This window comes from Schistocerca serialis, chromosome 7 (genome assembly GCF_023864345.2).
Source record: "Schistocerca serialis cubense isolate TAMUIC-IGC-003099 chromosome 7, iqSchSeri2.2, whole genome shotgun sequence".
NCBI classification, from domain to species: domain Eukaryota; kingdom Metazoa; phylum Arthropoda; class Insecta; order Orthoptera; family Acrididae; genus Schistocerca; species Schistocerca serialis.
This window is the reverse complement of record NC_064644.1, coordinates 358,270,639-358,286,359: the sequence shown is the minus strand read 5'-3', so window position 1 is coordinate 358,286,359 and position 15,721 is coordinate 358,270,639. Positions and strand designations below refer to the sequence as shown.

General features: G+C 39.2%; 1 protein-coding gene across 1 annotated transcript in view; it reads left to right on the top strand.

Annotated features, from left to right (window-relative positions):
* LOC126412755 (furin-like protease 2) overlaps window positions 1-15,721 on the top strand; it is a 460,996-nt gene that overhangs the window by 418,474 nt on the left and 26,801 nt on the right. The window contains exons 11-14 of the mRNA XM_050082503.1: window positions 252-482; window positions 817-1,021; window positions 6,065-6,252; window positions 9,005-9,161. Coding sequence (XP_049938460.1) covers window positions 252-482; window positions 817-1,021; window positions 6,065-6,252; window positions 9,005-9,161 — 781 coding nt within the window. The remainder of the gene's footprint in view (window positions 1-251; window positions 483-816; window positions 1,022-6,064; window positions 6,253-9,004; window positions 9,162-15,721) is intronic.

Sequence of the window (15,721 nt, the reverse complement as noted above, 5' to 3'; positions counted from 1 at the left end):
GCAGTTTGATGGAAAAAGTTGTATATTGTTGCAGTCCTTTGTGTGCTATACTCATTTCCTCTGTCACCTGCTTTAAAATTTGTTTCTAACATGTGTAAAAATGAATTTCCCAGCGGATCAGAATTGGGTGCCAGGCGTTTTGTGGCAGCATGTGAATGTTGAATTCTGATATGTAAAAGTGGCAGTAAATAATTATAAATTTTATGTGCAGATATTGGCTAATACAGTTTACTATTTTTTGTTTGTTTCAGGCATCTTGAAGAAGTGGCAGTTGATTTTCTATGGTACAGCAACAAATCCCATCCGCTTACGACAAAGTTTACGACTGGGTAGTGCACCTGGTATTCCAGTTTCTCAGGCTACTGCTTCACAAAACTCCTACATCTTCCCAGACTCTCAACCAACCGGATCTCCTGCTGATGACTACTTCAATGGCTTCAATCCAGGCTTTCAAAATTTTCCCAACATCTATAGTGTATCAGGTATTACATAGTACACTAATGGCCTTAAATATATTGAAAAATGCACTGGACTCTTAAAAGACTCTGAAACTGAAAGAAGAGTTTGGTCCATTCAGTGCTTTACATGCAGTACTTGAAGTTTCATCCATTTATCCAGAAAGAACAAAATTAGTTGATAGGGAAACACTATTTTCAGTGTGTTGAGTTTCTTGCACTGAACTTAACCCATGAAATCCCAACCATACAAAACAAAAAGTGATAATTATCAAAGCTATGGACTTCTAAATAGGGAAGTTTGATTTCATGTTCTAGAACTATGTTTGAATAATAATATTTATTTTTATTATTATTTCAGGAAGCAACCCAGAAGCATCAGTAGCTCCACTTGAAGGTGATGAGATTCCAGATAATGCAGTGCAAGTAACATATGAAAAAGATAGTAGTAGCATTGCAGGTAGTTTGAAGGTGTTGCATACATGTGATCCAGAGTGTGACTCACAAGGCTGTTACGGAAAGGGACCTACACAGTGCATTGCATGCAAACATTATAAACTGGACAAGTAAGTCCTTGTTTCCCCCCTTCTTCCATTTATTTTTTTGCGCAATTTTTTATGTTTCTCATATAAGAAACTATCAATGTAACAAACTAGTTTGATCTTGCAAGCATGATAAGTCTATCGGGGATCTTGGTCATTATAAACTATACTATTTGAAGCGCTAAACTGAAAATAAAAAGCTTTTGTACAAATTGGAAATTGGGAGGGAGAGGCGGAGGCATGGAGAGGCGCAGAGAGGGAGAGGGTAACCTGCGAGATGCACAAGAAAGCCGTAGCAGGAGGGAAATATAAAGTTAAACATCAATCTAGCAAGGTGATACATTATACTCACAGTTAGGACTGAGTGAGATGGTGTAGTGATAATACAACTGACTTGCATTTATACCAAATAAATTAACAAACGGCGGAGCTGATACTCCTTGGTACGCGAAACAGGTTAGAACCCTGTTGCAGAAACAATGAAACAAACATGCCAGATTTAAACAGTCACAAAATCCCCAAGATTGGCGATCTTTTACAGAACTATGTTAGTGGCAAGAAACAATCAATGCCTTCTCTGCGTGATAGCAATGGAGATACTGTCAAAGACAGTACTGCCAAAGCAGAGTTACTAAACACAGCCTTGCGAAATGCCTTCACAAAAGAAGACGAAGTAAATATTCCAGAATTTGAATCAAGAATAGCTGCCAACATGAGTAATGTAGAAGTAAATATCCTCATAGTAGTGAAGCAACTTAAAATCAATTAATAAAAGCAAGTCTTCTGGTCCAGGCTGTATACCAGTTAAGTTCCTTTCAGAGTACGCTGATGCATTAGCTCCATACTTAACAATCATATACTACCGTTCGCTCGACAAAAGATCCATACCCAAAGACTGGAAAGTTGCACAGGTCACACCAATATTCAACAAAGGTAGTAGGAGTAATCCACTAAATTACAGGTCCATATCATTAATGTCGATATGCAACAGGATTTTGGAACATATATTGTGTTCAAACATTATGAATTACCTTGAAGAAAACGGTCTATTGACACACAGTCACCATGGATTTAGAAAACGTTAGTCCTGTGGAACGCAACCAGCTCTTTATTCTCATCAAGTGTGGAGTGCTATTGACAAGGGATTTCAGAATGATTCCGGATTTCTGGAAGGCTTTTGACACTGTACCACACAATTGTGTGCTTGTGGAATACCATCTCAGTTATGTGACTGGATTTGTGATTTCCTGTCAGAGAGGTCACAGTTCATAGTAATTGATGGGATGTCATTGAGTAAAACAGAAGTGATTTCTGGCGTTCTCCAAGGTAGTGTTATAGGCCCTTTGCTGTTCCTTATCTATATAAATGATTTGGGAGACAATCTGAGCAGCTGTCTTGGGTTGTTAGCAGATGAAGCTGCCGTTATGCGACTAATAAAGTCATCAGAAGATTAAAACAAATTGCAAAATGATTTAGAAAAGATACCTGAATGGACATCTTCAACTTTTGTGATCCTGTCCTCCTCAGTTGCGCGTAATACTACGGTATATTGATAAATTTCACTTATGGACCGTCTGACAGCAACTGTCAACAGTCGGCAACAGAAACCAAAACACTGCATAAAAACAAACGTTCAGTGCATAGTGCCGTGGAATGTGGAAAAACAGCAAATTGGCGCTCATAGGAAGAAGAACAACACCAAAAATGCAACAGGAGCGTAATACGTAAGAAACTCTCTACGCAACCTTCCACTGATGATGCCTTGCAGAAAATAAAGGCGAAACGCGTATGGCACTAAAATTGTGTTTTATTCAGTTGCTGTCAGACGGTCCACAAGTGAAATTTATCAATATACCTGAATGGGTCGAAAATTCGTAGTTGACTCTAAATAACGAAAAGTGTGAGGTCATCCGCATGAGTGCTAAAAGGAACTCGTTAAACTTCGATTACATGATAAATCAGTCTAATCTAAAAGCTTGATACCTACGTATTACAATTACAAACAACTTAAATTGGATGCAACACATAGAAAATGTTGTGGGGAAGTCTAACCAAAGACTGTGTTTTATTGGCAGGACACTTAGAAAATGTAACGGATCTACTAAGGAGACAGCCTACACTGCGGTTGTGCGTCCTCCTTTAGATTCAGCTGCGTGGTGTGATATAGGACTGACGGAGCACGTAGAAAAAGTTCAAAGAAGGGCAGCACGTTTTGTATTATCGAAAAATATCGGAGAGAGTGTCACAGAAATGATACAGGATTTGAGCTGGACATCACTAAAAGAAAGGCATTTTTCATTGCGATGGAATCTTCTCACAGAATTCCAATCGCCAAATTTCTCCTCTGAATGCGAAAATATTTTGTTGACACTGACCTACATAGGGAGAAACAATCACCATGATAAAATAAGAGAAATCGGAGCTATATGAGATTGGAATAATAGAGAATTGTGAAGGTGGTTCGATGAACCCTCTGCCAGGTTCGATGAACCCTCTGCCAGGTTCGATGAACCCTCTGCCAGGCACTTAAATGTGATTTGCATGTAGATGTAGAGGATGGCAGTTGAAGTGCCTTTTCAGCCATTCAGATTTAGGTTTACTGTGATTTTGCTAACTCACTTTCTCACTTGAGACAACTATAAGAATCTCAGGCATCTGCTGTCAGCAAGGAAACTGGATGGTGGTGGTCGGGGTGGGTTTAAACGTGGCAATAGGGGGCATTTGGTTGCTGCCCCAGCCCTCTCCTCCCCTGGAATCGAGATTACAAACTTTTTTTTCATTACAGAATTATCATACACTTCCAAAAATTATGAAAAACCATCAATTCTCTGGGGTGTTATAATATACACTCCTGGAAATGGAAAAAAGAACACATTGACACCGGTGTGTCAGACCCACCATACTTGCTCCGGACACTGCGAGAGGGCTGTGCAAGCAATGATCACACGCACGGCACAGCGGACGCACCAGGAACCGCGGTGTTGGCCTTCGAATGGCGCTAGCTGCGCAGCATTTGTGCACCGCCGCCGTCAGTGTCAGCCAGTTTGCCGTGGCATACGGAGCTCCATCGCAGTCTTTAACACTGGTAGCATGCCGCGACAGCGTGGACATGAACTGTATGCGCAGTTGACGGACTTTGAGCGAGGGCGTATAGTGAGCATGCGGGAGGCCGGGTGGACGTACCGCCGAATTGCTCAACACGTGGGGCGTGAGGTCTCCACAGTACATCGATGTTGTCGCCAGTGATCGGCGGAAGGTGCACGTGCCCGTCGACCTGGGACCGGACCGCAGCGACGCACGGATGCACGCCAAGACCGTAGGATCCTACGCAGTGCCGTAGGGGACCGCACCGCCACTTCCCAGCAAATTAGAGACACTGTTGCTCCTGGGGTATCGGCGAGGACCATTCGCAACCGTCTCCATGAAGCTGGGCTACGGTCCCGCACACCGTTAGGCCATCTTCCGCTCACGCCCCAACATCGTGCAGCCCGCCTCCAGTGGTGTCGCGACAGGCGTGAATGGAGGGACGAATGGAGACGTGTCGTCTTCAGCGATGAGAGTCGCTTCTGCCTTGGTGCCAATGATGGTCGTATGCGTGTTTGGCGCCGTGCAGGTGAACGCCACAATCAGGACTGCATACGACCGAGGCACACAGGGCCAACACCCGGCATCATGGTGTGGGGAGCAATCTCCTACACTGGCCGTACACCACTGGTGATCGTCGAGGGGACACTGAATAGTGCACGGTACATCCAAATTGTCATCGAACCCATCGTTCTACCATTCCTAGACCGGCAAGGGAACTTGCTGTTCCAACAGGACAATGCACGTCCGCATGTATCCCGTGCCACCCAACGTGCTCTAGAAGGTGTAAGTCGACTACCCTGGCCAGCAAGTTCTCCGGATCTGTCCCCCATTGAGCATGTTTGGGACTGGATGAAGCGTCGTCTCACGTGGTCTGCACGTCCAGCACGAACGCTGGTCCAACTGGGCGCCAGGTGGAAATGGCATGGCAAGCCGTTCCACATGACTACATCCAGCATCTCTACGATCGTCTCCATGGGAGAATAGCAGCCTGCATTGCTGCGAAAGGTGGATATACACTGTACTAGTGCCGACATTGTGCATGCTCTGTTGCCTGTGTCTATGTGCCTGTGGTTCTGTCAGTGTGATCATGTGATGTATCTGACCCCAGGAATGTGTCAATAAAGTTTCCCCTTCCTGGGACAATGAATTCACGGTGTTCTTATTTCAATTTCCAGGAGTGTATTTGTGTCAGCTATAAAATTTAGTTTTAGTGGCATAACATGTCTTACAACTGATCAACCAGTTTACATATAATTTTGCAATTTTTTAAGTCTGTCCCCCTTCACACAGGTAAATTTCTGTGTATGCCAATGGTCAGGGTTGTTCCTTTGAAAAGGATACAGGCTATTTTATTCTGATCCTTCTCTACTGTGAGCTTGTGCTCCATCTCTAATGTCTTCATCACAAATGGCATGTTACACACTAATCTCCCTTTCCTTCAAATTTGGAAGAAGCATAGTTCCAACCATTAAAAAGTGTGTGTTAATGATTTAAATTTGCTGTCCTTTCCATAAATTACCTCAGGTGATTGCCAGGATCATTACTTCGCAAAGACCAATTCCTTTCACTGTTCCTCTTTTTCTCTCAGGCTAATCATCCTGACATACATTGTTGTTTATTGTTTCTGGTCTGTGACATGTAAATTCTAGTAGGATCAGACTGTAGTGGCGTTACAGAATGTTTCCCAGTTTGGTAACTGACAATTTGTTTAAAATTTGTTGACTGTCAATTTCAAAACATACTTTGTTAGTGTCTGAATTGAATTTTTATGTATTTGAAGTGGCCTTTGTAGTTATTGCACCACTAACATTAAGTAACTCCTCTGAAAGGTACAGATGTTCGATTTCATTTCCTCTGTGGAAATAGTGTGTGGGAATAAATGCATTATCTCACAATAAAGTAGCATTTAATAACTTACGATATTTAAAGTGCTTAGTGCCAAACACTGTTGTTCTGATTGCTCTGTATGATTTATTCCAGCACCTGTGTTAGTCGTTGCCCACCTCGCAGTTTTCCTAGTCAGGGTGGTATCTGTTGGCCATGTCATGAATCCTGTGAAACATGTGCCGGTGCTGGCCAAGACAGCTGCCTTACATGTGCACCTGCTCATTTAAGAGTCACTGACCTTGCCATTTGTCTACAGCAGTGCCCTGAGGGATATTATGAAAGTGAGTTTTTCGACAAATTAATATGAATAGAACGTTACTGTTTTTACATAATTGTAACCATCATTTTCAGTGAAATAATGGGTAAATATACATCATCCTATGTTTTTCTTCTTTCTTGTATCAAAGTTTTAGGTTGTAGTTAGGAGTACTGTACAGTCAGTGTTCCAAGGAAATTCAGGAAGTTGTGTCTTACCTGTATTATTAGAGAGAGAGAGAGAGAGAGAGAGAGAGAGAGAGAGAGAGAGAGAGATATCTTCAATGTACAGTTGATTTCTAAGGCAACATCACCAGTTGCATTGGTTGTTGTCGAGTCTCGGCATTTAAACAGCATGGAAGACTGTAAAACCAGTAAAGTCTTCATTGAAATCTACTCCATATTGAAGAATGCTTGTGCATGTTTGATGTGCTCCAAGCTGAATACATGAAGCATTAACTGTTAGGGTGAGGAAACATGCAGAAGAAAATTTAGATTTGATGTTTGTTGACTTCCTAATTGTATTAAATAGATGTAGGTTAATGTTCTGGATTTTTTCATGTGGGAGAAATGAAATTCATAGTCACTTTGAGAATTGCTGTTCAGTTTCCTCAGAAGTAAGGGAAACACTATACTCATAAGCAAATGAATTAAGACACAGCTGTGTAGGGGTGTGTTGCGTAGACCTGGTTTTGACTTAAGAGGTAGGTGAAACATCATGGCATCGACTCTTACTGTACACCCAGAGCATTGAGTAGTCAACCTGTTCCATGGTAGTTCAATCACTACCCACAGTCAACTCATGGAGATTGCTTAGAGTTGTGTCCTGGGTGTACATTTATCATACAGTTGTGTCATACGTTTGCTTGATTAGATTAAGGTCAAAGTATGGGAACATGAAGAAAGTACCTCATGTCTGTGGAGCATTGGGGGGAGGAGAAATCTCTATCCCCATATTAAAATATGAGTCCACAAAGGATACATAACTAAGGTTAAAATAGCTTAAAATGTTAAAATAGTGCATTCCTGAGTATATGATGTTCAAGGGAATATTCTCTTCAGTCCTGGGTCTGCCAGAAAGCCTCTCGCACAGAAGGACCTACAGGAAAGAATAAATATCCCGAATTAGAACTGAAACCACCATAAACAGGATAAAATTTATAAAAAGTATTAATGACCCAAAATCCCGAATGCCCCCTTACAAAACTTAACAGTCCTGGCTTAAGGGCACATCACACGTGGATCTGCAGGAAGACAGATTGACAGTCTTTCAAACACTGAAACTACTCAGAAAAGGGGTTATATAGACTGTGCACCAGCAGGTATGTGAGGAAAACAATGTAACCCCCTGAGTAAAGTTTGTGGCTCTCTAGTGCCTCATCTGTGAGACCAGTATGGAGCACAACCCAAAGCTAAAATGCCGGCTGGAGTGGCCATGTACTCATAATGTTAGTGAGTGGACTGCTCACGACACCTGATGGTCTAAGTTTAGATTAATGTACCCACCAACAACAGGTCTAAGAAACCACAAACTGTCATCCACCACTGAGGAAGCTAACCTCTCTCATGTACCAGCAAAGCACTAATAATGGATTACTGTGTCATTTTAAAAATTTTGCAGATGCACCTGAATACGGGACTATGGGACTATGTCCTGAAAGCAGGTAGTGCTTCCTTTTTAGAAATAATTACCATTGAAAGTGAATAACAATTACGGATGTCCCATGAACAGAAATGTGTGCCTTCCATTTCTGATACACATAGTTAATGTTAATACTGTAATTACAGTTCATGTTAAGACCTTAATTAACTATCACTGTTAATGACATGTATTGAATTCAAGAAAAATAGAATGTGATGTGATGATAAACAGATAATTCTTTCATGGATCTTTCGTGTGGGTGGGAATAGACAAATACTGAATGCAAGGTTACACCAGCGTAAGCTGACACAAATAAGTCAATGTAGTCATGCCAAAACTTGAAAATTACCATTAACTGTGACAGATAATATTTAAACAAAGCCGTGCATTTTGAACAACTCATTAGAATCGAAAATGGCCACTGGAAAGATCTGTGCAGGCAAGAGAACAGCTTCCAAAAATTAAAATTGAGAATATAGTGTTTGTTGCGAGCAGTTTCATTGAACACACAGAATGTATGTCAGAAAAGTAAGAAATATGGTATGACTACAGAATATTTTAAATATATATTAAAAATTTTCTTTCATATTCGTGAATTTTTCATGATCTCTGTACTAGAAATCTCTTTCCTTCTGCAAGAGACTGCCAAAGCTCATTCTGCAGCTATGAATTACCTGTGCTATCTCTGGATGACATAATATGTATGTCAAAATGTATTTACAGCAACTAATCTTCTGACCTAGAATTGCACAACAGACCTAACTGTTACTCCATGCAGAAGTTTGAAACATGTTGTACATGAGGCATTATCTCAGACTGTTCGCATATTGTGTAAATAACTGGTAAAAATAGAAATGGTTTGGGTTTTTATGCAACACTGTGTTAGTTTGTGGAAGACATACTATGTTTGAAAGTAGCATCTGTGTTTTCATGTCACTTACTTTACATCAACTGTGCATCAATGCTAATTAGGCTGTACAAACAGCACGAATTATCAGTTCACATTCACTGCTTTTTTATGTTGTGACATCTGTATGTGGAAGTTTAGTGTCAAAAATTTCACTGAAAAATGAGAAATACGACTGGACATTATTTTTAATGGATGTTGATGTACAGAAGTCTCTTTTCAATTTTAGATGCTGAACAAAACACATGTGTACCATGTGAACCAAATTGTGGTAGTTGTCAGGATCGGCCAGATCATTGCACAAGTTGTGACCACCACCTGGTGCTATACAAAAACAAATGCTATGCTGCCTGTCCTATTTATACATATGAAATGGAAGATTACACGTAAGTACTGATCTGTAGCCTGTTTAAGATGACCACTGTGAATGTTTCCAGAACTTGAGAGCATTTCAGTTATGCACTTATCAATGATTAAATAGCCTTACTTTAAAAGTAGTTTTGTCACTAACTTGTGTTACGATGGGAATGCTGTGATACTGATATTGTTTTATTATGTTCATAAAAAACTTCTATTAATTTTTGTTTCTATTAGTTAGCTACATGTTCACAATAAGGAAAGCTTCCACTTTGCTGGATGATATTTGTATAGTGAACTATTTGGTAGTGTTCACTGAGCTACTTCCATAAAAAATGAAAAAAGCTGAAAGTAATCAAGAAACTGTTTTGTATGTTTGTGTGGCAGGTGGTAGCCATAAGCAAGGCACTTCTCAAACATACATTTTGTCGTCTTCACAAATGGCTTACTTTTGATTATAAAGGAATTATTTGTGTCATCTTAAAACAGTTCTGATTTGTCATTGTGACTAATGCTCACGTCCAGATATCAAATGTTGCATTGACCATTTTTTGTTTTGTTTGGTTTTTACTGTCTCACACTGTGTAGTGGTAGGCACATAAATTGCTGTAGTTGACAAGTTAACACTTTCTTGTTCACAATAGTCGTAGTTGAAACCTGACTGGGCCTACTTTGTAATTAGGGAAATGCCTAATGTTCCCAAGATGAGAAGATCACTAAGGCTGAAGTGTGAGTAATTTAGGCTGCTGTCTCCTTGTGGTACATGGCAGTATTTCTGGACCTGGAATATTATATTGCAGTTGAATTTAAGTCCCTTGTATTTAGAACTGTCACATTTAGGCAGTTATTGTTGTCATGAAGCTAAATACAGCTTCCTCTTTGTCTAAAACACAAGATAGCCTTTAATGGGCTTACTGAACATAGGGATGCTCATACAAAAACCTGTTATTCTTTCACAGTAATTTTACAGATATTAAATGTCCTGACTAGTATTGTATCATTGGCTTAATTAAAAAATCTGGTGTTGAGTTTGCTGGTCTTGCTGCTTGTACAGTAAAAGCAGCTGAAGCTATCTTGTCTCCTTCGAAAAGTCTGTTTTTATCTGGATTCTTCAGTGGTTTAGCATTAGGCAGAGGTTTAACTGATGGTTGGCGTATTACGTTATTGAGTATAAGTTTTTTGTTAGTGTTTCTTCTGGATCGTGCCATAAGCTGCCATCACACCAGTATTAACAATTGCTGTGAGTTAATAATTGCTTACTGAGACATTGAGACATTAATCTACAAACTTTATTTATAGGCTTGAAGAAAAAGGATATTTCAGTTAAATGAAATTCACAGTCACATTAAGTGTACTTCCCACACTAATTACAGCTGTGAGTAGGTGGCGTAACCATCTGTCACTCATTAATGTTCATCCAGTCTCATTTTCGTGATCGCAGACAATTCGAATGAACAGTTCCTTCAAAATAACATTTCGGCTAATTCCTATAATACTACCTTCAACATAGGCCTTAATATATTTGCAAAAATGTCGCCATAACCTGTAACAGATATAAATACAGAACAGTAATTGTGGTAAGAAAGTGAAAAAGAAGGCACACAATTTTAGGGAGCAAATATAATTCTTAAGTGGAGTATAGAGAAGTGTGAAAACTATCAGCAATCAGCTTAGCAGCCCATGCATGCAGGTTGCTGACAGGGATAATATACAGAGGAATAGAAAAGAAAACTGAGGATGTGTCGGATGGCAATCTGTTTTGCTTTAGGAAAGGTAAAGGCGAGAGAGAGGCAGGTGGATGAAATTGTGCTTCATGATGGAAACAAAGCTGAAGATAAATGAAGAAATACTCATAGAGTTCGTCAATCTAGATAAAGCTCTCTGACATAAAATGGTGCAAGATGTTCAAAATTCTACGAAAAGGATGAGGTAGCTGTAATGGATGTCAGGTAATGTACAATATATGCAAGAATCAAGAGGGAACAATGATATCAGAAAGCCAAGAACGAAGTGCTGAGATTAAAAATGGTGAGAGATGGGGATGTGTTTCACTTCTACTTTTCAGTCTGTAAATAAGAAGCAATGATGCAATAAAAATAAAGGTTCAAAGTGCTGTTGAATGGGATAAACAATCTAATGAGTACAGAATATGAATTGAGAATAAACAAGAAAAAAAGACTAAAGTAATGAGAAGTAGCAGAAATGAGAACAGCATGAAGCCTAACATAAAATTAGGTAACCACGAAGTAGATGAAGTTAAGGAATTCTGCTACCTTGGACAAAGCAAAGAGAGCATGAAAACAGTATAACATAGGCAAAGAGAGCATTCCGGGCCAAGAGAAGTTAAATGTTATCAAACATAGGCCTCGGTTTGAGGAAGAAATGTCTGAGAAAGTACTTGGTTTGGAGCACAGCATTATATGTAGTGAATCACGGGCAGTGGGAAAACTGGAACAGGGGAGAATGAAAGTGTCTGGGATGTGGTGCTACAGAAGAATGTTGAAAATTAGGTGGATGGATAAGATAAGGAGTGAGAAAGTTCTTCGCAGAATCAGTGAGAACAGAACATATGGAAAACAATGAAAAGGAGGTGGTGCAGGATGGTAGATCATATGTTAAAACATCAGGGAATAATCCCATAGTACTAGAGGGAACTGTAGAGTGTAAAATCTGTAGCGGAAGACACAAAATGGAATACATCTAACCAATAACTGAGGACATAGGCTAAAAGTGCAAAAGGTATGTGCTTCATTGGTGACTGCAGTTTGGTCTGTTAGCTACAGTGGAGACTAAGTAAAATATTGTATTAAAACGGGTTCTCCCTAAGCCCATCATCTTATTTTTCATGTCCTGAATATATAAATATTTAATGTTTTCACACCTACACTACGCAGTGCTCATTGTGGCACATAGTGGTGTTGAGCAGATTTTGAAACTGGAACATTTTATGTGCATGTAAGTATATTAATACTGTAAAGACACACATGTCTCCACATAAGCAGCATTAAGACTTCATTCACTGGTTAACTTTCGTAGCATTATCATCATCTAGTCAAACATAATTGAGCCATATTGATGAGTCGTTGTCATCTTCTATCATCAATTTTTCAACATTATAAGCATCATACACTCATCATAGTTGACAAGTATGACATAGTTTTCACCAGATTATCATAATACAATTGAAACTAGTTGTAGAGTGAAATAAAGTCGTACATTAACTTCCAAGTGGTCAAGTCTTCCTTTTTCAAATACTTACAAGCTGAGGAGCACCACCTGCACACAATATGCCAATATTAATATCAGTTAATGTTGCAGAAGTAGTTCATAAATGATTTATAAGTAAAGTAACAATGTACCAAATAGCAGAGGCATTGAGCTGTTGACGGGCACATAAACAAGATTGAAATCTTTGCTAGCTTTTGGGTGAATACTTTTTTAAGATGTAGGATTCTTCATAAAGTTAGCGGAATTTTCAGTCTTGTTTATTTGCCTGTCAAAGACTCAATGCCTCTACTATTTGGAGGTTTGTTACCTCTACTTCTAAATTATTTATATTCTGTGAGAACTTTCCATAGTATATTTATGAAACAAGTTCCATGTGCGTTATGCTGATCAGGCTTGCTATATTTGGCACTCTTCAGGTTGATGCTGCAAGCATTGTTCAAATGGTTCAAATGGGTCTGAGCACTATGGGACTTAACATCTGTGGTCATCAGTCCCCTAGAACTTAGAACTACTTAAACCTAACTAACCTAAGGACATCACACACATCCATGCCCAAGGCAGGATTCAAACCTGCGACCGTAGCAGTCGCGCGGGCAAGCATTGTCGGGTACTTAATGTATTCCACTACAACAAAACCAACGTAACTTCTCTATTATTTAGTTGGTTGCCTTGATCTGGTATGCTCTTGAGAATCATCATCTACAGGACAATAATGATGTACAAGAAGTTAGAACAGATGAATCTTCATGGCTCTCTTTGATAAGATTTCCACCAGACTTTATCATTTTTTATTTGCTAGCATATGTATTCATGAACTCCAAAATACACTTCAGCACAAAACATGGTAAAATAATTTAATACTGTAGAAATGATACCATGTAACACCTTAAGCTGCTGCTGAAAGTATTCTTCAATTTGCTACTGGTTTCAGTCAAAGACCATTACCCACCACCTGTTACACAGACATCATGGATACTGGAAAATTTCAAGTGGAAAAGGGCATTTTGAAATTGTGGTGAAAATACAAACAATTTTTGCAGTTTTAGTTTAATATTAATGTTGGTATATTTTGTGTTGGTAGTGGTCTTCATCTTCAAGGATTTAAAAAAGGAAGACTTGATCTCCTGGAAGTTGCTACACAACTTAATTTCATTCAGCAACTATTTCAGTAGTGAAACTTCCTGGCAGATTAAAACTGTGTGCCCGACCGAGACTTGAACTCGGGACCTTTGCCTTTCGCTGGCAAGTGCTCTACCATCTGAGCTACCGAAGCACGACTCACGCCCGGTACTCACAGCTTTACTTCTGCCAGTATCTCGTCTCCTACCTTCCAAACTTTACAGAAGCTCTGGAAACATCCCCCAGGCTGTGGCTAAGCCATGTCTCCGCTATATCCTTTCTTTCAGGAGTGCTAGTTCTGCTAGGTTCACAGGAGAGCTCCTGTAAAGTTTGGAAGGTAGGAGATGAGATATTGGCAGAAGTAAAGCTGTGAGTACCGGGCGTGAGTCGTGCTTCGGTAGCTCAGATGGTAGAGCACTTGCCCGCGAAAGGCAAAATCCTGAGTTCGAGTCTCGGTCGGGCACACAGTTTTAATCTGCCAGGAAGTTTCATATCAGCGCACACTCTGCTGCAGAGTGAAAATCTCATTCTGGAAATATTTCAGTAGTATTATGATAATCTGGTAAAAATAATTAAGACATACTGGTTAACTACAGTCAGCAAACAATACAAAATAAAAAGTATCAGATAAGTAGGAGAAAAATAGAATTAATAAAAGAAGAGCTAAAACCAGAAATGAAAATATGTGGTCTTACAATGTGCCACTCGAATAGCCAACAAGATTAGATAAATATTTTATGAAACAGGAGTAAAATATTTTTGTGACTGAAAATACAATTCAGTCCAATTCAGAGCATAAATCTGAATCAATATCCCACCACCATCTTTCAGGCTGCAGTGCAGTTGTTGCAGTATATATTATATTGGACAAACCATCATAAAAATACGTACACAACACAAACAACATTTTAAAATCAATGAAAGCAATCTGTTGATGTTTACTGCACATTTAAGAGATGAAAAACACAAAGCAGATAAAATTGATATTAGTGTTGTTATTTTACGAAAGACAGGGAAAGGTGAAATACATGGACCTTCTGTAATAGCTTGAAATTTTTTTTTTTTTTCATCATCATCCTAAAGAATCAAATTCCATTTTGAGCAGATGAATTAAACTGAAAACAATATCACAAATTTCTGAGATATGTTGTTACTAAGGTACTTCTAGAATTAGGGCCAGTTGATTAGAATTAAGTCTGCAGAATTTTTGAGTTCTTGATATTTTATGCTAAATAATGTTAATGATTCTTTGATGTTACACAGGATGTACATAAAGTCTGGGAACACTTTCAATTATTTGCTTTCAGTTATTTGCTTTGCTTTCAGTTATTTGCTTTGCTTTCAGTTATTTGCTTTGCTTTCAGTTATTTGCTTTGCTTTCAGTTATTTGCTTTGCTTTCAGTTATTTGCTTTGCTTTCAGTTATTTGCTTTGCTTTCAGTTACTTATTGCACAAGAACCAAACATTCTACACATATCATACATATGTCATTTCGAACAGAAACCCTGAAAGTTTTTTTTTCGTGTATACCGCCACAGTGTAGTCAATAGTCAGCGCTAGTTGCAAAAATGGAGAGTTTAGGTGCAGAGCGAACTGTTTCATAAAATTGTCTCCCTGATCACCAGATCTCACTCTTTGTGATTTTTTTCTGTGGGGGACACATCAAATATCTGGTACATGTACCGCCTCTACCACATGATGTAACAGAGCTCCGGGAGAGGATAAGGGAAGCGACTGCCACAATTGACGATGCCATGCTGGGACAGGTATGGGAAGAATTCGATTACCGTATTGACGTCTGCTGGGTCACTTGTGGTTACAACTTGGGCTGTTAACAAGAAATTGTTGTATTGTTCTGCAGTTCTGAAATAATCTTTTCACCTGAAACTTTCCATATCCACTACATTTGTACAACAGGTGCTCGTTGCACATTCAAGAGCACTTTTAGCAGCAGTTTGTGGGTTCGTGATACCATTTCTACAATTTGTCAGGGCTGAGAAAAACAATCAACAAAAAATATTTTACAATTTTATACATTTGAAATATAGGAGAAATCAGTTTATTGATCATTTAGAAATAAAACCATGCCATGAGAAATAGTTTCCTCTTTGATACACAACGCAGCTGTGTCAGATGAACATAAATGGAGCAACTGGTAGTAATTTTGCAAGGCGCTATTCCATGCTTTCGGTGTATACTTGTATGTCTATTGTCACTGAAATACCTTAAGATTGCGAATCTT